This window comes from Malaclemys terrapin, chromosome 2 (genome assembly GCF_027887155.1).
Source record: "Malaclemys terrapin pileata isolate rMalTer1 chromosome 2, rMalTer1.hap1, whole genome shotgun sequence".
In the NCBI taxonomy this organism is placed as follows: Eukaryota; Metazoa; Chordata; order Testudines; family Emydidae; genus Malaclemys; species Malaclemys terrapin.
In genome coordinates this window covers 76,015,360-76,041,837 of record NC_071506.1, presented here as the reverse complement: position 1 = coordinate 76,041,837, position 26,478 = coordinate 76,015,360, and the positions used below count along the sequence as shown (strand labels likewise).

Here is a 26,478-nt window from a genome sequence, read left to right as displayed (position 1 = left end):
TTTCTACTTCCCATGAGTCCAGGTTTTTACTGGGAAGCCACATTACTCATTAATGAAGTCTGCCTCTTTGTGAAAGGATTATCTGTAAAGCATACTCTGCTTGCTATGACTTGTGGTGCTCTTTCAATGGAAGGAGTCTTCCTTATATTTGAAATCCTCATACAAACACATGTTCAGCCAAAAGCTGCCCAGGGACAAAAGCATGACTCTGTATGAAGAATCCTTTATGAAAGATACCCTGCAGCGAGTGGGCAAAAGACTTGTGGTGTGAGAAGCAGATACAGGAAACAATCAAATAGATCAACATAGAAAACAAGTAACATGGCCTGTTTTATTAGAGAAACTCAGTACTGACCATGGTGGGGATTTTTTTTTGCCCAGATCCTAATTGGGAAAAAAAGTGGCTGCAATATATAAAAAAAAAAAAAAAAGAAGAAAAAAAAAAGAAAAGAAAAGAAAGAAAAAGAAAAAAAATGAAAAGTTCTCGTCCTAGAAAATCCCAGGAGCGACCAGACCTAGAGGATAAACAACCCCCTGATCCCTGTAAGTGGTCCCTCCAGGACGGGACGGAGGTATTGCCCCTGCCAGTGCTGTTGCTGTTGGGTGAAGGAACAGAGTCGGTCAGTGTCCAGGGCTGGCCAAGGCTATTCCCTTCCACGAGCTCCGCTGTGTGTGTTGTAATATACCGAGGAGCATCCCTGGAAACGAGCCCGGGCTTGCTGGGACAGCAGGGCCTTCCCAGGTAAGTGGCTGCGTTGTATATGGCTGGCGCTTCCACCCAGGCACAAAACATCCCCTTCATTCTTCGCTCCGTGTCTCGCTGTAGGGAACAAGGGGCAGCTGTGGCACAGCCAGTGTTTGAGTTGGACTTTGTCTCCCCTCCCCTATTTGTGTCTTCCCCCGACAGAAGCCCGAGCGAGGAGCGGTCCCACCAGGCTCAGCCGCGCCACGCGGGGGAGAGAAACACGTTCCCACACGACGCTGCTGTCTCTGGGAGCAGAGGCAGCGGCTGCTGCTGATGGGGTCCGGCAGCTTCCAACCCCAGGCTCTGGTTAGCTCGCAGCCAGGAGGGAAGCAGGGCGGCCTCTGCCCCTCCCCTTTCTTGAAGGGCCCTGGGAGATATCACCCCCCCCCCTCCCCTTCTTCCAGCCCTGCCTCGGAGGAAGGCGGGATTCACCTGTCCCCTCCCCCCAGGTGTACAAATATCAGGCCAGCCTCCCGGCGCGGCACACTCCACCCCTCCAGGCTGTCTCCTTCCGCACACCGCGGCCCCAGTGTCTCGGCTGCCGCAGCTGACGGGGGAAGGAATCCCGCCCCGGACTGAGTCTCGCCCGGGGGCGGCTGCTTTGGGCACAGGACAGTCGGGCAGCGGGCGCCGGGGGAAAGCGGGCGAGCGACTCGGCCATGGCGCGGGTCCCGGGAGGGCTGGCGGCGCTGCTGCTTGTCACGGTGAGTCCCGGGGAGGCGGAGCGGGAGCCTGCTGCCGGAGCGGCTCGGCGGGGGCAGAGGGAAGTGTAGCTCCTGTGCGATAAGAGCCTCGCAGGATTGCACGGGGCCGAGCGGGACTTGGACCGCTTCCCTCCCGTCACGCCCGGCCCGCAGCCGCACCTCGCCCCGGCGGGCTGTACCTGCCTTCCGCCAGCAGCGGTGGGAATGGGGGGCTGGGAACAGCCGGGCGCGAGCCCCGCTGCGTGTGGGGCGTTCTCAGCACTTCGTTCCTGGCGGGTTTGCACTGGTGCTGAACTGCGTTGAAACAAAAATAGTTGCCGAGCAGCCTGGGGTGCGTCTAGGAATGTGCCTGGCTGGCCGGAGCGGTTATTTTACTCCGTTTTCCAGCTGGTAAATGTGACCATTCCCACCAGTCCGAACACCTCACCCTGGCTGCTCTGCCTTCAGTGTTTGGACAGGACTCTTAACCCACTGAGGCTTCCGTAACCTTGCCAGTCCTGGTGGTTTTGTTTTCACTTATCTTGAAGGGATACTGCTAAGTTAAACAAAACTTTCCAAAGAAAGAACTCATTTTACTGACGTTATTAATAGCTTAGTTTTTTTAAAAAATCTCTTTTAATAAGCTAATTTACTTTTCAGTGGTTTTGCTGGCTGTTTATAGTCAGAGCTGGTTAGAAACATAATTTCCATCCTATGGAACCTTTTGGGGAGGGGAAGCTTGGGGGGGGGGGGAGAGAGGAGGATTTCGAAAATAATCCTGAATTGGGATGAAAAGTCAAAATTTCAAACAATGTCATGGGACTGCGCAGCCCATCAGGTGCGGAACTGGTTCAACTGGCCTGACTGCCTGCCTTCCATTGAAAGTTTTGATGAAATTGACACATTCCCATGGAAGATTTTGCTTCCACTGAAATCTCCATTTTCAAATGGAAAACTGTTCAGCTGAAATTTTTTTGACCCACTCCATTTATAGTTTCCTAAGCTTTAGACAGTAACAGCAAACTATAGGGATATCATCAACTTAAGTCACCTTTGTTGGAAAACGTTTTACTCATTGTAGTAAGAGTTACAATGGGTGAGCTTACAAATTTTAACTGGTTTGAAGTTTCCACTAGTTTTACCATTATTCCTGATCCTGGCAGGACAGACCATTGGCCTTTGCTAGACTACGAAAAAGGTGCCTTTTCTCAGTTGTTCACTCAAGCCATAGGCTATAACTAGGGTGACCAGATGTCCCGATTTTGGGGACTTTTTCTTATATAGGTGCCTATAGCCCCATCCCGATTTTTTTACACTTGCTATCTGGTCACCCTAGCTATAACCCAACTTGTTAAAATCAAGCTAATGGTGTTAAACGGTGCCTACATTAGTGTTAGATGGGATATTCCATCAAATAAAGCTAGCTCGATTGAAAAAAGCACCTTTTTTCCTAGTGGTCCATCTGAGCAAGTCAGATTGGAAGATCAGGGTCATTTTATAATATTATTTAAAATTTATTATGTATCAAGAAGGCATTGAAAGGTTTAGAAACAATAATATATATTTAAATTCTACATGTCCTCTACCTTAGAAATATCAGGAATGTGATCTCTTCTCTTCCCTGTGTTTGCTGAAGGTATCTTTGGAAAACTTGGCGCTTAGTGGAAGGGGCTGGTGTGTTGAATCTGTAACAAAGAAATCTCTTATTTTCTTTCGACATTTTGTCTCTCATCTGAGTCAGTGAGGACTAAACAAAAATAAGAGTTTTAAGGAGTGGCTAAATTATGTTCCCAAAACATTTGTTCAAGTTTCACTTCCTTGATACCTGTGATGTCATGATTGTAAGAGACATCCAGGTATCCATAGAGGGGGTTTGTTTGTTTACAAAAAAACAGGATGACAAGATGTGACTCTCCAATGTGAAAACATTTGGTGGGGCAAACTTTCAGGCTTTCTTCATACGTCCCAAGGAAGCAAATATGAGCTCTTTCCTTCCCCGCCTTTTGTTTTGTTTTTGTTTGTTATAACTTTGCAGGGCGAAAAGAGAGTTTTTACAGATTTTAAATTTGGCCCCATGCTGTCTCTTTAATAATATTAGTTCCTGTCACAGTGACTTGTAATGGGAATAAAACATGGTGACTAGGTTGTCCCCTTCTGTGTTGAAAGCCATGAGAGGAAACTATTTGCAAAGAAATCCTTGTGGTGATTTTTTCCAACAGCATCCTGTCAGGAGGGCAGTGTTTTCTCCCCAAACCCAGAGAAAAGCATCACCCAGCCTGATGGATTTCCCCAAGTTTTTCCCAGTTGTAGAGTGATATGTGGAGTGGAGTGTAAGCAGAGCCAAGGCTTCACACACACTAGTCAGCAGAGTGTGCTAGCTATGCAGCAGGGAGAGGAGTTCTCTAAACCCACACAAGAATGTAGCAAAGAGAACATTCCACTTATATGGCATAGATCTTGCTCTGGTTTGCTCTGCATCATCTCATCCCCAATAAAGGGCTGCACCTAGCTGGCCCTTTGTATGTCGAAAGTTGAGGCTAGATTCTGATCTTACAAACATCAGTGTGAATGGGGAGTAACTTCACCACAGTTAAGTATATTGGCACTTCCACCCAAGTAACTTTGGAGGAGTTGGTCTGTATTCACACCAGTGTAAGTGTATCTCTACACTCGAGCTAGAGGTGTAATTTCCAGCTCAGGTAGATTTATGCACACTAGCTTTGATTGAGCTAGCATGCTAAAACTAGAAGTGTAGATGCAGAGAGGTGTGCGGTTAGCCCATACACAAGTAAGTACCTAGGGTTCCATGCAGGATTGTACTCAGGGCAGCTAGTCACCTGCACTGCTATGGCCACACTTCTGTTTTAAGTGTACTAGCTGGATCAAAGCTAGTGTGTGTATTTCCACCCAAGCTATAAATCACACTTTCAGCTCCAGACATACAGTAAATGAGATCAGACTCTGATTCACGGTGTTTAAATAGAGGGCTTTGTTACAAGGGTGGAGTGTACTCATTCTCATCCTCCTGAATAGGTAATTTTTCTGTTAGCAATTCCCCGGAAAATAATTCTGAGCTTCTGAGTCCTTTAAGTGAAAGCCCTTCAGGGGTTTCCCTAGAAAATATGCTTAATTTAAGATTTCTTTAACAGAACACTGAAGAGGCCTGTGTACTGTGATTTTAATTTTAGATGCTTATGTGAAAACAGAGCAGTACATTACATTTTTTACTACTGAAAAATCTTTATGCTCTACCTTGTGATGTATACAGTTTCCTAATCCTCTGAATGCCTTTAATGCAAAGCAATACATTGATGTGAAAACAGAAATTCAGAAGTCAATACCTATTTGGAAACATCACTCTTCACTAACAAAGGAAGTGCCAATATTAAATCAACAGCCCTTTAAAAGTTTCTACCAATAAAAAACAAACAACAAAACAACAAAAGATCAGTCAATCGGATCAAATCTGTGCTTTCGGCTCTTTAAATGAAAAGATGTCAATCCCACTTAGCATATTTAACTGTCTGGTGTTTTGTTTCTATTTTACTGCAATCCATTGTTTTAAAAGTATCAAGAGAGGGCACATGGTTATTTATACACTTCAGACATTTTATATAATACAATGGTTTGCAAAGGTTCCCTATCAGGGCACACCCTGCCCTGAGCTTCCAATCTAGTCAAAATCGACACAGGACTCCTCTCACCTCCCACTTAAAAATATGGGTTAGAGCAGGGTAATTTCCCTCTTGACACCTATTTGTGATTTCCCTGGTAGGTTGCAACCTCCACGGGGAAAACCAATGGCCAGGTTCTGTTCTCAGTGCATCCGTGCTGTTTCACTGATTTATAAATAAACTTGTTCAGCGAAGATGCAAAAAGTTTAAGGAAGCAAATTGTCATACAGTTTAAGATTCTGTAGCTTCCATAATATGCATCCTTCATAGAACTTGTTCTCTCACTGCGCGTAACTCCATTGGCATGAACGGTAGTTACGCTGGCCTGTCAAATTTCAGAATATACTTTTTAAATATGTTAATATAAATGAGCCATGACAGTTCACCTGAAATCAGAGTGACTAGTTCATTTGTGAACTCAAAGCTGTGATTCTCTGGAGGAGCCCCTGGGGGTCTTCGTTAAAAGTTTGCTACCAAATGGAAGAGATTCTTTGGTTGAGTTTCCTACCTTTTAATGAAGTTCATTCACCTTGTCTTTAGTTACAGCAAAATTACTCCTGCCATAGATGTTGCCCACTTACTTGAGTGCCGTTCTGAGAAAGTGATATTGTTTAAATGGAAATTAATAGTTTCTTCAGTCCTGCATTGCTGGGAAATAGTTAATCACAGGGAAATTTTGTGGGAGTCCTACATTAAAATATTGTTGTATCACTAACTCAATGGAAATAACACAGGTATTTTAATCTGATATGATAGATAATGTCCGCATTAGCAAACAAGAATATGCAATGTATTTGGCTAGATTTCTAGCAAGATATTTCATATTATCACTACCTATAATTGACATGTTGCCTTTTGCTTTGAGTTCTGTTACAGTACCTAATAGTCTGAATGGTAATGTTTGTATGTCATTCAAAGTAATAGTGTGAATAATAAATTACAAACTAGGGCTCCAATCCAGCATCAGGCTTCATGCAGGCAGACCTCCTGAACCCATGTGGATGCCCACAGGCATAGAACTCCATTTGTATAGAACAAACTTCAGGATTGGGGCTTAGAATGGTCAGTATGTTGATTAAAAATTGTAATTGTAACAATTACAAGAATATTGAGAGTTCTGGAGATGAATTTCAAATATAGAATCTGGTTTCATTTATTTTTGATAAAAGTTGGCTTAATATTCGTATCAGAGGGGTAGCCGTGTTAGTCTGAATCTGTAAAAAGCAACAGAGGGTCCTGTGGCACCTTTGAGGCTAACAGAAGTATTGGGAGCATAAGCTTTCGTGGGTAAGAACCTCATGCTCCCAATACTTCTGTTAGCCTCAAAGGTGCCACAGGACCCTCTGTTGCTTAATATTAGTGTTACTTGAAACAACACTTTTCTGTTTGTGATTGTGAAATAGGCAAATGGTGTCTGTGGAGGATTGTTTCCTGTAAAACAAAGATCCATCCTGGAACAGACACTTCCTTGGGGTGGATACGCATCTTTCTTCAAACATGCTGGGGCTTGAGAGAGACAATGGGTCCATGGACACACTGGCCATGGTGCTAAGCGCAGGGAGACCACAACGGAAAGTGCTTTTAGGTAATGTCAGTTTCCTTAAACAATAGCCTGTAACTAAGTCTTGGCCACTTAGGGTATATGTACCCTGCATGTCCGCAGACTCATGCTAGTGGAGCTCTCACTAGTGTGCTAGAAATAGCTGAGTAGATGACCCTTTGACATTGTGGCTTGGGTTCTGAAGGCCTCCCCCACCCAGTCTTCAGAGCCCAAGCTCTAGTCCGAGCCGCAATGTCTAAACAGCTATTTTTAGCATATTAGCTGAAGCCCTGCTAGTACGAGTCTGTGAACGTGGGCTGGGAGGCTCGCTCCCAGATGCAGTATAGACCTACCCATAGGGGCATTTTTTGTAGTGACCTGCCAGATTTGATTTTAATTCTAATTTAATAAAAATATTTTGTTTAACCAGCTTTGATTTTCTTTTGTCTTTTTTTCCTCTATGCTGCCAATAAAACCTGATCTAATTTGTAATGACTGGAATTGGGTGTGGTGACAAATTTAAGACAGTGCCAGGTGGAGCACCTCAGAGATAGAACGTGAAGTCTGACTACCAGGGAGGCCGAAGGCTTATCTACATTTGAAGCGCAGCGTCTATATGAGCATTACCTACGCCAATAGGAGGGTTCTTGCATCAGCATAGGTAATCCACCTCCCGAGAGGCAGTAGCTAGGTTGACAAGAGTTCTTTTGTTGACTAGCGTATCTATATGGGGACATAGGTCAACTTTACTATATCGCTCAGGGTTGTGGATTTTTCACACCTCTGAGCAATGTAGTTGGGTCGGTCTAATTTTCTAGTGCAGACCAGCCCTGGGTCAGGAATAGCATAACAATGTATGCACCTACTCGAAGGTAACAGAGGTTGTGATCTCCGTCACCCAACAGTGCCAAAAAGGGGCTTGTGTAAACCATCAGATTCACAGGGAGAACTAAAACTCTCTCTACACTCAGAAAACCTCACCAAAACATTTAAAATGGTAACAAAAATGAAAAGGTGTATGCTTTAAAAGGTTTATTAATGAAGAAATACATAAACGAGTTAAGATTCTTAATCATTATTGGCTTGATTCACCTAGGTAGTAAGTGGCTTCAACTCTTCTACTGGTTTCAGTGGAAACTGAGTATGCAGCAATTCTCAGAATCCATCCTTACACACACATGTGGGTAGATATAAACTTCACATTGACTTAAATGCAGTTTTAAAACAATCTGTGCTCATTGGTATGAGAACTTAGCACATTGGTGTTTGTTTGGTTTTTTTTGTTTGGTTTTTTTATTTATTTATTTATTTTTACTTAGTCTTTAAAATGTATTGATTTAAAAAAAATCCTGTGGTGGGGATATTCTCAACCCTTCCCCCATTCCAAAAACATAAAGGCCAAACTTCAAAAAAATAAGACATCTGAGGCAAACCTATGGTTATATACATGGGTTGAGTTTCACTTTACTTGCACAAAGCCCAAGCATTCAGGCTCTATGGAAATAGAATATAGAGCAGTTAAGGAGGAAAAAATCACATGAAGAGCACAGTGTGGATGATCTGCTGCTGATGTGGCAGCTATTCCATGTGGCTGCAGCCACTTTGTATCAGTTTTGCAGGGTACTGGGGCTACTGGAACACTGTAAGCTCACCTCTCTCATTCATTCACATTATAGCCAATGCAGAGACTCTGTCTACAGGGTGTAGGAGATGCCCTCAACCTGAGGAGTTCTCATTCAGCCCTTCGGGGGGCGGCTGTAGATTTTAGAAGGCCTGGCACTGGCCCCAAGTCCAGGTTTCTCAAACTGGGGGTCAGGATCCCTCAGGGGCTCATGAGGTTATTATGTGGGGGGTTGCAAGCTGTCAGCCTCCACTCCAAACTCCACTTTGCCTCCAGCATTTATAATGGTGTTAAATATATTTTAAAAGTGTTTTTAATTTATAAGGGGAGGTCGCACTCAGAGGCTTGCTGTGTGAAAGGGGTCAACACTACAAAAGTTTGAGAATCACTGCCCTAAGTTGTACTTGTCAATTTCGTTATTAGTTGTCGTGCTAGTGAAAGCATCGGCAAATGGCTAGCTAGGCAGCTGATCTGGAAATGCCTGCAAAATCTTATATGTGGACCTCAAGCCTTCTTAAAAATAAAAAGTGGATCCAAAAGATTTTTTTCTGTTTTGTTATGCAATGGACAAGAAGAAGGTTAAATTTCTCATTTTAGTTCTTGGATAATCTCTCTATCAAAGGATTTTTACAGCCCCCTCTTGGCACCATCCAATACGCTGACACATGGAGCACAGATTTCACAGCACTAAGTAAAATCCTGTAAACACTTATGCATATGCATATCTTTATATGGCTAAATAGTCCCTTTGACTCTGATCCTGAGCCCAAGCCCAGCGAAAGCAAGCCCTCCATGCACAAAGTTAAGAACATGTGTATGTGTTTAGCATTATAGTAAAAAATTTGGACATATAAGAAAGAGAATTTTTGTGTTTGGAAAGGTCTCTAATCACAATGAGACTTAACTTCATTATGTCACAAGCTTAATTTTTTCTCGGTGATACTTGTAACACAAAGCAAATATGAAATATCTAAGTTTTAGAAATGCTGGAATTCTAGATTAATTTAATCCCTTTAGGAAAGCGCATAGGACTAATCTTAGTTTGATAAAACTCAATAGGAATTTTGCCTTTGAGATCAATGGGACTAAGTTCTCCCCCATAAAGCAGTCATATTCTTCCCTTCAAACTGCTTCCTTGACAAAAAGCCAGTGATATGGCTTTTGATAATGGATGCTATTTGTACTAGAGGTAGTCTAAAGGCTCCAGTTGAAGATCAAGATCCCATGGTGCTAGGCATTCTGCATACATAAAGTAAAAATACAGTTTCTAACTCAAAAAGTTTACAATCTAAACTTATGAGACAGATTTCTGGAGGCTTTGTATGCATTTTTAATGAAAGAAAATACAGTCATGATTGAGGCATGCATTTAATTTTACTTTGTAACAGCCTACTCATGTATCCTTCCAAGTGTACATTTTCTACTCATTGGGTGAAATTGTGACCTTACTGAAACCCGTGGAAAAACTCCTATTGACTTCACTGAGGCTAGGATTTCATCCATCAAGTTTGTTTGTATGTTTCATATTCTGTCAGTGAAGTGTGATTTCCATGGGCTGCATGCTCATTTGTGCTGCAGCAGATTCTTTTCTTTGCAAACTAAACTGAAATTAGCAGAGGGGGTAAAAGGTTTTGCTCTACTAAGCATTGTCTTGGGTTCCTGATCAAGCTCCCGTTGAACACATTGGAAAGACTTAAGAATAACCAGATCAGGGCCTTATGGCTCCAATCCGCAGCCCTCTACATAACCAGAATGCTATTTGTTTGCTGTGTGTCGTGACCAAGGAGCAAGGAAGTTACACAAAGGGGAACTCTGCATCTCCATCCCTGTCACAGAGCTGAGGCTCCACACCAATCTCTCCGTTGCAGTAGGGGATTAGTTGGGAGGGTAGTAACCTAGCCAATGTGTCCACAAGATGGTTGGATATGTTAGATGATATGTAGGGTGAGTTACAGCAGGCCTTTGTAGGCTACTCTAGTGCTATGGGCACTGCCTTCCAATCATGGGAGAGAATGCCATTTCCTGACTCAGCTGCATAGTTCCCAACTTTTATTCACTTCCAGTCTTTTGTTCCTGTATTTAAAGTTTTTGTGGGGTTTTAAAGCGTAGGGAGATGTTCAGCTCTCTCTGTAGGTCCTGCCAGCATTTTTGTCACTGTTCAGGTATTGCAATTGCATCTTCTGTTACCGTTTAATAAATGCATTGGTTGTTGCACCTCTCCCGATATCAGACTTCAGGTTCTTTCTTGGGGTGGCCACCCTGAATTTATACCCAATTTATGTTTCTGCATCCAGTTAGCACAAATTAAACCAGATTTCACTGGCAGAATTATCCTTCAGGATACATATGCCAGAAAAGCCCTCTTCAGGAACAGATTTTTGGTTCTTAACCTGAGACAACATTCAGTCCAATCTCCCAACAGCACCCACTAAATAATGTGGGGAAAGAAATAAAGCTTCCTACAGAAGTTGAAAGAATAGTTGTAGAGAAACCGAGAGCAACTAATTCTGAATCAGAGGAGAAATGAACTTGCAGAGCTCAGTCACAGTCTAGATCCCAGTTGAAGAGAAGACCAAGAACTCACTGAATGAATTGAATCTGAAATCATGCCTGTGATTGTCATATCATGGGTACTAACAAAGCCAAAAATTATTCCAGGGTGCCAAATCTAGGGGGCTAGAGGAAAAGAGTTAATCTAATCGCCCTCTTTAATAAAAAAAAAAAAAAAAAAAACTCAAATTTTCAGGGTCCAAAATCTAAATAATCTCAGTATCTCCAACAATTTAACTCCTTTGCCCTTAATTTCCAAATATCTAACATTGTTGCACCTTTTGAGGACTTTTGATGTCAAAATCTTTGGGACAGTGAGATAAATCTGGAAAAAAGGGTCAGGTGAACATAAGATCAGTGGTCTTTTTGACTTAATCTATTAACACCAGAAAAATACTCGGCTGTCTTCAGAAATGGAAGAAAAAAGTTCTCTAAAGTGTCAGTTTAAACATGAGGGGCCACATCCACAGCTGGTAAAACAGTGTAGCTCCATTCCCTTCAGTAACTCCTCACTTAGTCATCCCGGTTAATGTTGCTGATCAATTAGGGAACATGCTCGTTTAAAGTTGCGCAATGCTCCCTTATAACGTTGTTTGGCAGTCGCCTGCTTTGTCCACTGCTTGCAGGAAGAGCAGTCTGTTGGAGCTAGCCTGTAATCAGGATGGACCGGCAGCCCCGCATCAGCTCCACGCTCCCCTAAGTTCCCTGTGTGGCAGCTGCCCAGCAGGCTATCAACTGCTGGGCAGTTCAGCTGTCCCTCCCCCCACTGCCATGTGCTGCTCCTGCCCTCTGCCTTGGAACTGTTCCCAGGAGCCTTCTGTGTGGGAGGTGGCAGCGGTTGGGGAGGGGGGCTAATGTCAGGGTGTCCCCCTCCCTCTGCTCTTGCTCCCCACTCCTGCCCTCCCTCTCCACAGAGTGGGGGGGGGAGGGGAGATACACAACAGGGCTCAGAATGGAGGGAGCTTGCTGGCAGCAGCTGCTGTCTCAACTTGCTGATCTACTTAAAAAGGCAGTGTACTTAGAGTGGAGTCAGTGTACTTAAAGGGACAATGCGCATCTCTCTCTCTCTCACACACACGGTATGTGTCTCTGTCTGCCATGCTGTCTCCCCTCCCTCCATTTCTGCTGCCTTGGAGAGTGTGAGGCTACATTAACAACGATGCGTTAACCCTTGAGGGCTCAGCTGAGTGCTAGTTCATCATTTAGTAGTAAGGCATTCCCTGGGAAATATCCCACCCCCTTCCACCCTCTGACTTCACCACCTCAACCAAGCTTCACAATCACCATTGCTGTGTACAGTATTAAATTGTTTGATTAAAACTTATAGTGTGTGTGTGTAGTCTTTTGTCTGGTAAAAACATTTTCCCTGGAACCTAATCCCGCCTATTTACATTAATTCTTATGGGGAAATTGGATTTGTTTAACATCGTTTCGCTTAAAGTAGCATTTTTCAGGAACATAACTACAACATTAAGCGAGGAGTTACAGTACAATAGCTCTTAAATAACACCCTACACCCACTTGAAATCCATTATGTCTGTGTAGACAAGTATGTAAGGTGGATTTAAAACCAGAAGAGAAACTACATTATATCACTATTGGAAAAACATAATTTCAGAGATACTTAAGACCCTAGAATCTGTTGAATAATTGAAAGGGAAGAATATGTGTGGACATCATTGATCTTTCCATGTCTTTTGGGTAAACTTGATCTTTGGGTAAACTGTGACAGCTATAGTAGTTTCCTGTAACTATCCTTGAAAAATCTTATTGTATTAAGTGCAAAGTTTGTGTTGTTTTGGGCCAGGATTGTTTGTAACCCGGAAGATGTGATATGAGGCCTGAGAGTTCAAAGGAATTTTGAAAATGTGCCAGATAATAATGGACATTGGGACAATAAGTGTAAAGTGAATTTCTTGAGAAATACCTAGGAAGAGACTAATGCAAATTTTCCCCCACCTCTGGAAATGCAAAAATGCCATCTTTTGAAGCTTCACCCTGAGGAGTGAGTCGTCTGCTGATTACCTGTTTCCAGAGGCAAGATCAAAGGCTCAAGCTGTGTAAAGAACAGCTGAACTTCCTGGCCTGGCTTCTCATTCTAAATCTGAGACAGTTATGAACTTGCCAGAGGACGATGTGAAGGCCAAGACTATAACAGAGTTCAAAAAAGAACTCAAATTCATGGAGGAGAGGTCTGTGACTGGTTTCCCCTGGGGTGCCACCTGGAACTAGGTTTACCACTAAGCCCCCTGACCCACTAGCCTGGGCTACATTTAACACTGTACTGCTCTGACAAGCTACAAAGTCTTCCAGCCTGCACTTTCACCAGCATACATACAGGTAGGCATACACCCAGCTGCAGTTATATGCAGATGCTCTGACCAGCCCCTGCATGGGAGGGCTCCAGCTAGGGTACCTCCCAGATCCTCAGGCACTTACCATCTCTGGAGTATGAACCCAAAATTATACCGTCTTGCACTGCACAGGGAACCGTACAGCCTAAGCTTATAAAATTCGCCCCCTCCCTCAATGTGGAGAGGCATACGCAACAAGCTTTCTGCCCCCCAGTTATGATTCCCCCCCACACTGGTTTAGATAAAGCAAAAACAAGTTATTAACTACAAAGGTAGATATTAAGTGATTATAAGGGATAGAAAACAGATCAAAGTAGATTACCTAACAAATAAAAAAGGCAAACTAAGCTTAATATGCTAAATAGAGAGGGTGAGAATATGCTATTCATAACCAAAGAGATGATACAGGCATGATGCAGATTCTTAAGGGGCAAGCTGTACTTGCTTCCAGTTTAAAATCCCCAGCGTGTTCCATTCACAGACTAAAAATCACTTTAGCCTGGGTCCAGCACTTCCCCCAGTTCAGTCTTTGTTCCTCAGGTGTTTCCAGGAGTCTTCTTGGGTGGGGAGTCAATGAAGAACCCAGATGATGTCACTCTATTGCTCTGTATAGCTTTTGCATATGGTGGGAACTCTTTGTTTTAAAGCTTGGTTCCCATGCCAGTCAGTGGAAAAATGGAGTCCAAGCATCAGGTGACCTGGTCATGTGTCCCTGTAGAGTCACAGCAGCCATCCCCCATGGGCTGTTTGGAGTGTTCACAGGAAGGCACACTAGGTAGGAGCTAAGCTTCTCCTACCGCCTGTTATTTCTTCCTAATGGCTCATTAACCTAAATGGGCCCTTCCCAGCCAACCATCTAGACTGAGAGCATTTTGCCTAATGTTCACAGGAATAGCTACATGTGAAAAAGATATATAGTCAATATTCATAACTTTGGATACAAATATGATACATGTGTACTGTGACGGGTTCCCTCTGGGGTGCCACATGGAACTGGGGTACCACTGAGCCCCCCCGACCCACCAGCCTGGGCTCCCTTTACATTGTACTGCTGTGACAAACTGCCCATCCCACATGTAGCTAGGGACACACCCAGTTGCAGTTATATGCAGATGCTGTGACCAGCCCTGCAATGGGAAGGCTCCAGCTAGGGAACTTCCCAGCTCCTCAGGCACTCACACCCGCTGGAGTGTAAACCCAAAATTATACTGTCTTGTGTTGCACAGGGAACTGTATAGTGTAAGCTCATAAAATTTGCCCCCTCCCTCAATGTGGAGAGGAATACATAACTGCTTTCTACCCCGAGTTATGACTCCCACACACTGGTTTTAAACAAAGGAAAAACAAATGTATTAACTACAAAAGATAGATTTTAAGTGATAGCAAACAGATCAAAGCAGATTACCTAGCAAATAAACAAAAACACAATCTAAGCTTAATATACTACAGATCGGATATGAATAGCAAACCTTCACCCTAATTGATGATACAAGCAGGCTGCAGCTTCTTAAGGGGCAAGCTGCACTTGCTTATAGCTTGGAATCCCTAGGGTGTTCCATTTTCAGGCTAAAAGGATTTTTAGCACTTCCTTCCAGTTCAGTCTTTGTTCCTCAGGTGTTTCCAGGAGTGTCTTTGGGTGGGGAGTTAGTGAAGACCCATGATGATGTCGCTCCCCTGCCTTGTATAGCTTTTGAATGGGATGGGAACCCTTCGTTTTAAAGCTTGGTTCCCACGCCAGCCAGTGGAAAAATACTAATATCCCAAGATGGAGTCTAGCACAAGGTGACCTAGTCACATGTCCCTGTAGTGTCATAGCACCCATTACTTGGAGGTTATCTGCAGCATCCTCAGGAAGGCCCCCAGGTGGTAGATAAGCTTCTTCAAAGGCCTATTGTTCTCCCTAATGGTTCATTAACTTGAATGGGCCCTTCCCAGCCAGCCATCTAGACTGAGAGCCTTTTGTCTAGTGGGCATTCCCTAGGATAAACACATTCATAATACAGATACATAGTCAATATTCCTAACTTCACATACAAAAATGATACATGCATACAAATAGGATAATCATATTCAGCAAACCATAACCTTTCCGATGACACTTCATGTGCCTTATGTTGCATATCATATGAAGAATATGGGGTGCAGTGTCACAAGGTCCATCAATGGCTCTTAGCCAGGATAGGCAGGGATGGTTTCCCTATCCTCTGTTTGCCAGAAGCTGGGAGTGGGCGACAGGGAATGGATCACTTGATGATTACCTGTTCTGTTCATTCCCTCTGAAGCACCTGGCATTGGCCACTGTTGGAAGACAGATACTGAGCTAGATGGACCTTTGGTCTGACCCAGTATGGCTGTTCTTATGTTCTTACAGGCAAAACCCAGTTGTGGGTTTTGGAGAACTGACATCTGCCACAGCCTGAAGTTTGAGATGGGGTGACCTCTGATAAGCTTTTTAGCATGTATGTAGTTTCTTTATTGTTTTTAAGATGTTTTCTCGTCAATGCTTTCCTTTTAAGAATAATTGTGTTTGCTTAGAAAGAGTTGTGTGGTGACTTGTAACTGTGGGCAATTATACTGTTCACAGCCTTCAGAAGGAAAGCAAAGATGCTGGCCTGTTTAGGCAGTCTGACTTTCTGGGATTATCACAATGTAATGCAGGGAGCTGCCTTTAATAAAAAAAAAAAAAAAAAAAAAAAAGAGGGAGAGAGATGGGGTCTTAGCCCAAGAGAGGAGCTGGGAGTCTTCAGTGGGTGCCCTTAAGGGACCACAGAGGGGGAATGCAGGTGCAGTTCCCCTGAACTGTGCACACACTATTGACATATGTGTTTGGAAAAAATATCTAATACATTTTAGAGTATAGGATTTGGAGTTGAAGGCTATTATTGTAAAGGTTTCTAGGCACAGAATTACCTCTTTCACTTCATAAGTATAAATGAAGAAGTTATTTTGATATATCCTTGCCTTAAGACATTACTTGAAACCTTTTTGATGCTCCTACGTGATCCCTGGCCTAACAGGGCAGAGGTACTCCAGAAGAGACAAAGGTTCACCCTAATACTGCTGGCTTCAGCATTATGGCCCTGATCCTACACCCTTCTAAGTCAATGGAAGGCTCCCATTGACTTATTGTTGAACCAAGAGGTGATCACTTATACATAAGAAGAAGAGAATTAATGAATTCTTGCTTGCTTCCTGCTTCTCTTAAAAGAGAGGCTTGCAAAGATCCTAACCTTATTTAATTTTCTAATTATAAAATATTTGTATACTTTATAGACTGTGAGTAAAATTTTCAAAAGCACCTACATGACTTGCAATCAGGATGGATAAAAATCAATTATTTTTTTTAAAAATCATTTTTTTTAAATTTTTTTATTTAAATTGGATTTTTTTTGATAAAAGGTTTTTTCCTCAAAAAGCATATCTAAAGATAGATACATTATAGCTCAAAGATATCTCAATATGGAATAGGGATTATAAATTCTAATTATAATTAATGGAGATATCCCATCTCCTAGAACTGGAAGGGACCTTGAAAGGTCATCTAGTCCAGCCCCCTGCCTTCACTAGCAGGACCAAGTAATGATTTTTGCCCCAGATCCCTAAGTGGCCCCCTCAAGGATTGAACTCACAAGCCTGGGTTTAGCAGGCCAATGCTCAAACCACTGAGCTATCCCTCCCCCGATATAATATAATTCTATAGTATGAGACAATATAGTCATGTAATATTTAAGAAAAGTTTTGTAAAGGAGTTCCAATAATTCATGGATTAGGGATCCAATCTTATGGGGCTCCAAAGGCTTCTGTATAGATGACTTAGGTTAATCTTTCTATCTACCCATTGGGTCTGTCTAGAAGCTACCATCAGAGATGCTTAGTTTTGCAGTTCTCAAACTGGATTTGTGTCTCTAGAGATAACATGCTTGTTAACAGCAAAAATGTTTTTAAATCAATAAATAATATATAGAGGTGAGAAATAACTGATATCAACCCTATTGTCCCTATGCAAATTTATGTACACAGAGTCAATCCCTTACCTCTCTCTAAAAGTACAAAGTTTCAAAAAGTTCAGTGAATAGAAGATTGTTGGGGGTGGAATAGATCTGGACAAGGAGAAGAAGTCTGGAGATAAATGTGAGAAGCATGGGATAGGCAGTAGAAACAAAAGTGAAACTGTTTGAGCAGCATATTCCAGAAGTCTTGAGGTCTTTCTGAGTATAGCCTTCATTGATTTGAGATCTACCAGACCATTCTCTTGCTAGAAGGGAAAACCTATAATGGCAGCAGGCAAGGTAAAAGAGACCCTCTACCTGTGGGTAAGACAGGCATGTGTGCAAAATGCAAACAGTGCAACAAAGAAATGCAAAACCTGGTTGCCTGAATGAAACAACATCATGAGAAGTGTTCCTTCTCAGGAAGAAGCTGCGTTGAAGATGATGAAAGGAACATGTCTGAACATGCAGGATCTTCAGGTTGGTAAACTTTTTTTATTTCATACTTCTTTCTTAACGACTGCCTGTCTTCCTTCTGGACTATTCTTGAATTCTCATGTTTGAGCAAAATATATAGTTGTTACTCTATGGTACTATCATTTTAGATGCAGTTGTGATAAAAAAATAAATAGCTGAAATAGGCAGATCTTCCTTTTACAATTTCACCTTTAAAGTAGTACTGTCAGTGAATGCAATGAGTAATACTAAATGAGCAGTATGGTAATAATAATTAAACAACTGCATTGCCTTATTTTGTTTAGGAGACTCCATCCTCAACATACAGGATTCTGAAGACAATCTACCTTCAAGATCACCATCATTTTCTATAGTTTCAGAGTTATCTGCCAATGATAGTGTTTCAGTCACATCATGTATATCACATAGCCACAGTATATCAGCTGTAGCAAAAAGAAGAAAAAAACATAGATAAGTTTGTGATAAGAACCAGCAGATTACAAAAAAAGATAATTGATGAAAAAATTGCCCGGTTTGTTTATGCCACAAAGTCTCCTTTCTGTATGATTGAGAACCCACACGTCATTTAACATGGTTCAGTCATTAAGACCAGGATACAGTCCACCCAACAGAGCAGATGTCACAGGCAAATTGCTGGATAAAGTGTATGAAAGAGAAATTGAACAGTGTGCCAAAGGTCTAGAGGGTAAAATTGTTAACCTGAGTCTTGGTGGGTGGAGCAATGTCCACAATGATCCTGTTGTTTGTGCTTGTGTGACAATAGAAGAGGGAATGTCTTCCTTACAGAAACAATTGATACATCAGGAAATACACAGCAGAATACTTACAAAAAGTAGCAGTAAAATCTATAACAAACTGAAAAAAAATTCAAATGTCTAGTACGCAGCTTGATCACAGACAATGCTGCTAATGTATCCAAGATAAGAAGAAATTATTTAGAAGAGAGTGAAGAGAGTTCCAAGCTAATAACATACGGTTGCAGTGTTCATTTGATGCATCTCCTAGCCAAAGACTTCAGTGTTCCCGAAATAAAGGCTAATGTTGTTGAAATTGCAAAATACTTCCATAACAACCACTTTGCAGCAGCAGCTGCTCTGAAAAAAGTGAGAGGAACCAAGCTAACTCTCCCACAAGACGTGCGCTGGAACTCAGTAGTGGACTGTTTTGAGCACTATGTCAATAACTAGCCTAATCTGATAACAGTTTGTGAACAAAATCGTGAAAAAATAGATTGCACTGTCACAGCCAAAGTTCTCAAAATTGGGCTTAAGAGAAATGTTGAACACTTGCTGAGTACCCTGAAGCCTATTTCTGTAGCCTTGAACAAAATGCAGGGAAATAGCTGTTTTATTGCTGATGCTGTTGAAATTTGGAAGGAACTGAGTGAGATCTTAAAAAGAGAAATCTGCAATGACTGAGTTTAAACTACAAGCATTAAAAAAACGAATGGGACAAGCACTATATCTAGCTCATTTTCTTGCAAATATTCTCAATACTCGGTCCCAGCGTCAAACCTTAACTGCTGAAGAAAAGGAGCTGGCTATGACATGGACATCCAGCAATCATCCCTCCATAATGCTGTCACGTTATTGATTTGAACTGGGACCATATATAAAATGGTTGCAACCAAAGTCCTGTAGTGGCACCAAATCTTGTATAAAGGGGGTCAAATTAGGTGTCTTAAGACAAGGTTATGGTTTGCTGGTTATGATTATGCTGTCTATATGTGTGTATCAATTTTGTAGTTGAAGTTATGAATATTGGCTTTATACTGTCTCTATTTCAAACTTATGCTATGCTTCTGGGAAACTTCCCAGACAAGATGGTGTTAGCGCTGTCTAGCCTGCTTGATGGCCCATTAAGGACCATCAGCTATACAATTAATCCATTGAGACAAGGCAAATACACCTTGCAACTCAGCAAAGTATGCAGGGACTGGCCCATGTGACTCCAAACTCCATTTTGCTGTAATTTTCCACAGTAAGGACAAGGAGGTGTTCTTACACCTGGAAAAGACCAGAAAAGGCTGATGCCTCTCCTCCATCTTGTCTTCAATCCTGCTTCTTACCTCTGGAGGGACTTTGCTACAAACAGAAGCTCTACACAAAGGACTGATGACCCATCCCAGCTGGGGATGTATTCCAAAGACTTGATTTTGAACTTGCAGTTTATTTCATCACTGTTACAAGCCTGAACCAAGAACTTTGCCATTACTGTATGTAATTGATTCCATTTAACCAAGTCTAGCTCTCCTCTCTATCTTTTTCCTTTTGTGAATAAACCTTTAGATTTTAGATTCTAAAGGATTGGCAACAGCGTGATTTGTGGGTAAGATCTAATTTGTATATTGACCTGGGTCTGGGGCTTAGTCCTCTGGGATCAGGAGAACCTTTTTCTTTTATTGGGGTATTTGGTTTTCATAACCATTTGTCCCCATAACGAGTGGCACTGGTGGTGATACTGGGAAACTGGAGTGTCTAAGAGAATTGCTTGTGTGACTTGTGGTTAGCCAGTGAGGTGAGACCAAAGTCCTCTTTGTCTGGCTGGTTTGGTTTGCCTTAGAGGTGGAAAAACCCCAGCCTTGGGCTATAATTGCCCTGTTTAAGCAATTTGTCCTGAATTGGCACTTTCAGTTGGGTCCCGCCAGAACCAGCATCGTTAGAAATGCCAACTATAATAAACTTCAGAGCTAAGGGTGAAGCATTCAAGAAATATGTTTGATGATGATGTTTTTAAAGAAAGTCACACCAGTGAATTGGTGGAAGTCACTTAAGCACTTGGATTCAGACACTGTTGAAGCTATAATCTTACTTTTAGCAGCAGTAGCTTCTTCTGTTGGTGTAGAAAGAATATTTTCTTCCTTTGGACTAATTCATTCCAAATTGAGAAATTGTTTGGGACCTGAAAAAGCAGGAAAGCTTGTTTTTCTATTCCAAATTATGAACAAACGGGAAAATGAAGGTGAAGATGACTGAGTTAGCTGCAGAAGCCAACATTTTAAGTTTCTCATGTTGACCTGGCTGACATAGTCGATGTAATTTTTTTTAAATTTCATTTAACTATTTTAGTTAAAAACAATTTTTACAAAAACGAACCTGATAATAAAAAAAAACTTGAATGTTTAACTAAATTCAAAAATTCGTGTGCTTGTTTTGTTAAAATATTATATGTTTGCCGTTGAAGAAAAAAATCCAGAATACATAATGTTGTTGTTTTAGTTAAATAAAACTATTTAAACGTCTGTCTGGTGATGTTCTCCTCCTAATACAGCATGGCAAGAAAATCCTCCAAATATTAATGATTAACCTGTTGAATTGGAAATAGTTCACCTCCCAATGACTTCATAAATATCTGCTTCAATTACCTTTTGGTAAATGAAATTACCAAACAATCATTCAATTTCTGATATAGCTGTAAAACGAATCTGAAAAGTTTTCAGAATAAATCACTTAAAAATGTATAGTGTGTACCTTCTAAAAATGAAACCCACATCTATCTCTGAATTGTGAAAAACGTAGTAAGGTAATAACAACCAACAAGAATGCACTTTTATGTAGAAATCCATGATTAAATCCATGATTAGTCTTTCCGGACTAGTGATTTAAATCCTGATTTAAATCAATTTGATTTAAATCAAATCCACCCTGCCTTGCAATATCAGACACTTACTTGTTTTTATATTTTGAAGTTTGTTTTGGGTGCAGTTGTATAAGCTGTACCTTAATGCCATTAAATGAATGCAGAATGAATAACGTTTACTATGTCATTTATTTGACAGATCTGTTTGAACTTTGGAAATGGACTTCACATAGAGGTAGGCAATGGCTGAGAAATAAATACAATGTCCATGTGTAGAAAAGGTTTTCTGAGCAAACTGTAAACAAGAAAAAAACACTTTCCTTATAACTAGTAAATAGCTTGAGTTGCTTTGATGTCGACACAACACAAAAGTCAGTATATCTACTGCTTACTGCAGAAATATAGTTGAATAGGCCCAGTCCTAAACCCATCAACATTAATGCTATTTTCCATTGGGAGAAAACTTCCCTAGAATATTATGGTTGTGATTAATCAACTGAGAGATTCTCTGAGTTAATGGTATTAAGGTGGCTGGTATCAAGGTGAGATTCACAAGGGGGACTTAGGCACTTCACCACCACCATCTTTTGTGCAGTTTTAGTTATGCATAGAGCATTCCTACTGCACTGGGCCCTGAAAGCACAACAATGGGGGAATACCTAGTCTGAGAGTCCCACTGGGGCTTAGGCACGAGTAAGGAACCAAACTGCTCAGCAGTGTCAAGTTAGGGAGATGCCTTCATGCTCAGCAACCAAAATTTAGGCACCTCTGGGATTTTAATGGAGGAAACTTGGGTGCCATGGGAGTTTAAGCACCTCCAGGAATAGGCAGTAGCTAAGCAGTGGTTTTGTGAATGCCAGTGGTGTCTGTATGTTGAATTTAGGCATCGAGCTGCCATTTTAGGACCTAAGACTCCGTCATGAATCCCACCCCAGATCTGAATCTGGATACTGAGAGCCACTGCACTGAGTAAGCCAAGCAGTGGGACAAAACAGGTGGGTCTCCATGGGAAAGAGGATAAGGTAGTGGAAGCAAGTAGTTCACAAGTCTCTGAGTTTGACAAGATTATGGCATACGGGTGACAAAGAGCGAGTGGGAGGATGAATGTGGAGGGCTCTGGCTCTATGGACAAGGTGGAAGGAGCAGCAAAAGAGAAGATGGAGGTTATTTGATGGGGTGAGGGAGGTTTGAGAGGAAGGCAAACAGGAAAATGTGAGAGGACTCTGAGATCTTTAAAATAGACTGCATAGATAACTTTCTCCTCTGGTCTGATAGCCACCACTTTAATTCACAACCATTCTGAGAGATTTGACTAATTCCCAGTGATCTCATAATTTATATTTATTTATTTTAAACCTGGCCTTTTTAAGTGAGCGTTTAAAAGAAAAAGACATATTTCTTTCTTACGTGGGTTTTCAGGGAAGAGTCTGACCCTTATGATTAAAATAAACCATACTTATTAGGAAAAACAATCAGCCTGTTTAATTAAAATTACATGCAGAAAATGACATCCAGAAGTTCTAGACACAGCAGTGGTCAATTGAGAAAAGTATTAGTGTTTAATGGCTAAAATGTAATGTTGGAATTTAAACCTGCTTTTTTCATAGGTTTTTAATCAAGCTGCCAAAAATGACCATCTGTCTAATCAGAATAGTAAAATCAGACAAAAGCGGGAATGGATTGTTCCACCTGCTAGAGTTTTGGAAGAGGATGACAGTGTGACGAGAAAACCAATTGCTAAAGTAAGTCAGAGAACAGCTGAAACACAGTAAGATGGGAAACATTATTGAAAGTACATTGTTGCATGTAAAATATGGCTGGGGCCTACTCTAAACACACAAACCATTAAGAACACCCTCCAATTCTTTAAGCCAGCAATTTAAAGAAAATGTTACCTTGGCAATGATCCCAACAATGGTATTTTGAGCATGAATGCTTTGCAAGATTAGGCCAACAGTTGTTGCTCTTATTATGCCTTACAAAATTGGGGTTTTCTTCACCAATGTATCTGTTCAACAATGAATAATATGTAATAAATAACTAAAAATCAAACAAATGTAACAGTTGCTGTAGGTTCTACACAACATATGAACAACTTTATTTGTGCGGTACTTAGTATATGTGTCAAGTTCCTGTATTTTACAGTGTTTCTTTGAATGTTTTGTTGTTGTTGTTGTTGTTGTTTTTTAGAAAAGGTGTCTGTGGACACTGCTTAATGTTGGTTGGCCTTAAGTTGCCCCTCCTGCCTTCTGTGTATGCATTATGATACAGTATTTAATTACGTGATCAAATAGTATGTTTTTCCACATGACCCTGCCTCATTCGGTGCACAGGAAGGATGGTGCTTTATTAATGAACTCTGTGTGTGTGTGTGTGTGTGTGTGTGTGTGTGTGTGTGTGTGTGTCCATTATTAAATATGTGGCCTCAGGTCTTATTTACTGCACACTGTTCAAACTCTGTTCTGAAGAAGGAATTTTTAATTTTCCATTGGACTTTTATATGGTGCTCATCACTAGAGTATCTGAGAGCTTCACAAACATTAATCTATCTTCATAACACTCTGTGTGGAGGAGTGATATCCCCATTTTACAGATAGGCTGCAGAGGCACAGAGAGATTAAAATCAAAAGTATTCATTATTTTGGGTGCTCCACTTAAGAACATAAGAATGACCATACTGGGTCAGACCAAAGGTCCATCCAGCCCAGTATCCTGTCTGCTGACAGTGGCCAATGCCAGATGCCCCAGAGGGAGTAAACCTAACAGGTAATGATCAAGTGATCTCTCTCCTGCCATCCATCTCCATCCTCTGACAAACAGAGGCTAGGGACACCATTCCTTACCCATCCTGGCTAATAGCCATTAATGGACTTAACCTCCATGAATTTATCTAGTTCTCTTTTAAACCCTGATAGTCCTAGCCTTCACAACCTCCTCAGGCAAGGAGTTCCACAGGTTGACTGTGTGCTGTGTGAAGAAGAACTTCCTTTTATTTGTTTTAAACCTGCTGCCCATTAATTTCATTTGGTGGCCCCTAGTTCTTATAGTATGGGAACAAATAAATAACTTTTCCTTATTCACTTTCTCCACACCACTCATGATGAATAAGATGCGTAAGACCTAATTTTTCAGAGTACTTAGTATTATATAGCAACCAACTTCTATTGACTTCAGTTACAGCTGTCAGTGCTCAGCACTACTGCAAATCAGAACCCACAGTGTCAAGTTGGGCACCCAGAAAATGAGGAATGCACAGTTAGTGACCACGAGTGGAAAAACTTGTTTTAAGTGGTCCGGTGGAAAAAAATATCATGTAATTAAATACTGTCATAATGCATACACTCGGGGAGCATTTCCTGACTTCTGAGTGCTTGACTTTGCAGCCTTAACATGTAATTTCTTAGGTTTTTAAAAAAGCAAACATCAGAAACAGAAATTCCATCATGTGGTATAATGACAACAGCAGGATTGGAATCTTTAGATTCACTGTGCAGTTCTCTGGCACTTGAGCTAAAGGAGTAACTGATAGCAATAATAGTTTTTCGTCCTTTGTGTGGATCAGAACTACAAGGGAATGAAACGCACATTTGACAGTGGCATTCACAGATATTTGCTGACAGCAGAGGACTGGTGAGATTCATCAATCTTGGATTCCATTTTGGTCTCTCAAGGGAGGTGTGCTGTGGTGAATGTAGACCCTTCTTGTTTCCTTCCCTCCCCACTTCTGTCCTGTCTAATCAAACTTGTCTCTCTTTCCCACCCCAACCATGTCCTTATCCCAGTCTCCACTTATCAGGTTTCGCATCCCAATCTCTTTGCTCAATCACTTTTGTCTCCCACTCCAGGCTCCCCATCTGAGTCCCAGGCTCAAGCCTCTCCTCCCAGTCTCAGTCATCTTGCCCAGCCAGTCCTAGACCTTCCCCAGTTTCCTAGTTTTTCATCTGATCTTAGTGTTCCTCCCCCCCATGCACGCCAACTGGCTTCCAGTCATCCCCTCCCCAGCTCTGTCTCCTTGACCAAGCAGGCCCAGTCCCCCTGCCTCCTCCCCCCACACTCAGGCTCCCTGTCTAGCCAGTCCCCAGCCTCTCCTTCCCCACAACTTCTAGTCAGAGTTTCATTCCCTCACCCATGCCAGTCTCATCAGTTCCTTGTTCTGATCTACTCCATTCCCTCCCCATTGGGTCTGGCTCTTGTCCCCTCTGCATTTGAATTAGGCAGCTTCCTCCATCATGCTTCCTCAGTGCCAGCAGGGGATGGTCATTGACAGCCAGGTTCTCTTCTCTCAGTTACAGTGCCCGGCATGATCCCAGCCCAGAGTATTAATTACAAGGGAAGTCTGACTTTGCCCTTTTAGCGCTGGGCTACCAGAGCATGCTCAGTCCTTCTGTGGTGATGGCACATGATAATACTCCACCATACATAGGAACCGTGAGGGGATGAAGCATGCTCATTAAGTCTGGAATCTTCAGAAGATTCAGCTACTAAACTCTAAGAAATGTCTACTAAGCATGGGCATGAACTGATATTTTTCAAAGGCTTTTCACTTGGCCAAATTTGGACAGTTTTTCATAAGAACTGAAAAAGGCATATTCTTGACATAAAAACAACCTTTCATACCAAATTTTATGCCCCTGGTCCCTAGCACGAGGGCACGAGATCCATTCAAAAATAGATCCTTAGAACATTTTAAATATTGCAAAATATTTTTCCCAACCATGTTCTCAGAAATGGCTGAACTGTTTTGGCTGAAACTTTAAAAAAAAATTCAACCTGATGAAAACACCCAACATGGAGAATTTTAGCCAAATGGTTTAAGTTTGGCAAAGCTATAAGCAACTGAAAAGAGGATCTTATAATAGGAAGTGTTGGGCAATCTTAATAATAGACAATGATGGCAATTAATTTGAAAAGTTGTCAGCCCTGCCTATAATGACATAAAGCAAAAATTTTAGGACCAGATTGTATAATTTGCATTGTAGGTACAGCTCTGAGAAGGATTATGTCTCAGGCCTGGTCTACACTGGGGGGCAAGCGAGCTAAGTCGGTCTAAGTTACGCAACTTCAGCTACGAAAATAACGTAGCTGAAATCGACATACTTACAGCTACTTACTGCGGTTTCTTCACTGCAGTAAGTCAACTGCTGATGCTCCCCAGTTGACTCCGCCTGCGCTTCTCACTCCGGTGGAGTACCAGAGTTGACAGGAGTGCGCTTGGCGGTCGATTTATTGCGTCTTCACTAGATGCGATAAATCGACCCCCTGCTGG

At 41.8% G+C, this 26,478-nt stretch overlaps 1 protein-coding gene across 1 annotated transcript in view; it reads left to right on the top strand.

Moving 5' to 3' along the window:
- Nucleotides 1–471: 471 nt before the first annotated feature.
- Nucleotides 472–26,478, top strand: part of DSG2 (desmoglein 2) — a 46,268-nt gene continuing 20,261 nt past the window's right edge. The window contains exons 1-3 of the mRNA XM_054017493.1: nucleotides 472–1,449; nucleotides 21,412–21,447; nucleotides 22,820–22,954. Of these exons, the coding sequence (XP_053873468.1) occupies nucleotides 1,405–1,449; nucleotides 21,412–21,447; nucleotides 22,820–22,954 (216 nt within the window). The 5' untranslated portion in view covers nucleotides 472–1,404. The remainder of the gene's footprint in view (nucleotides 1,450–21,411; nucleotides 21,448–22,819; nucleotides 22,955–26,478) is intronic.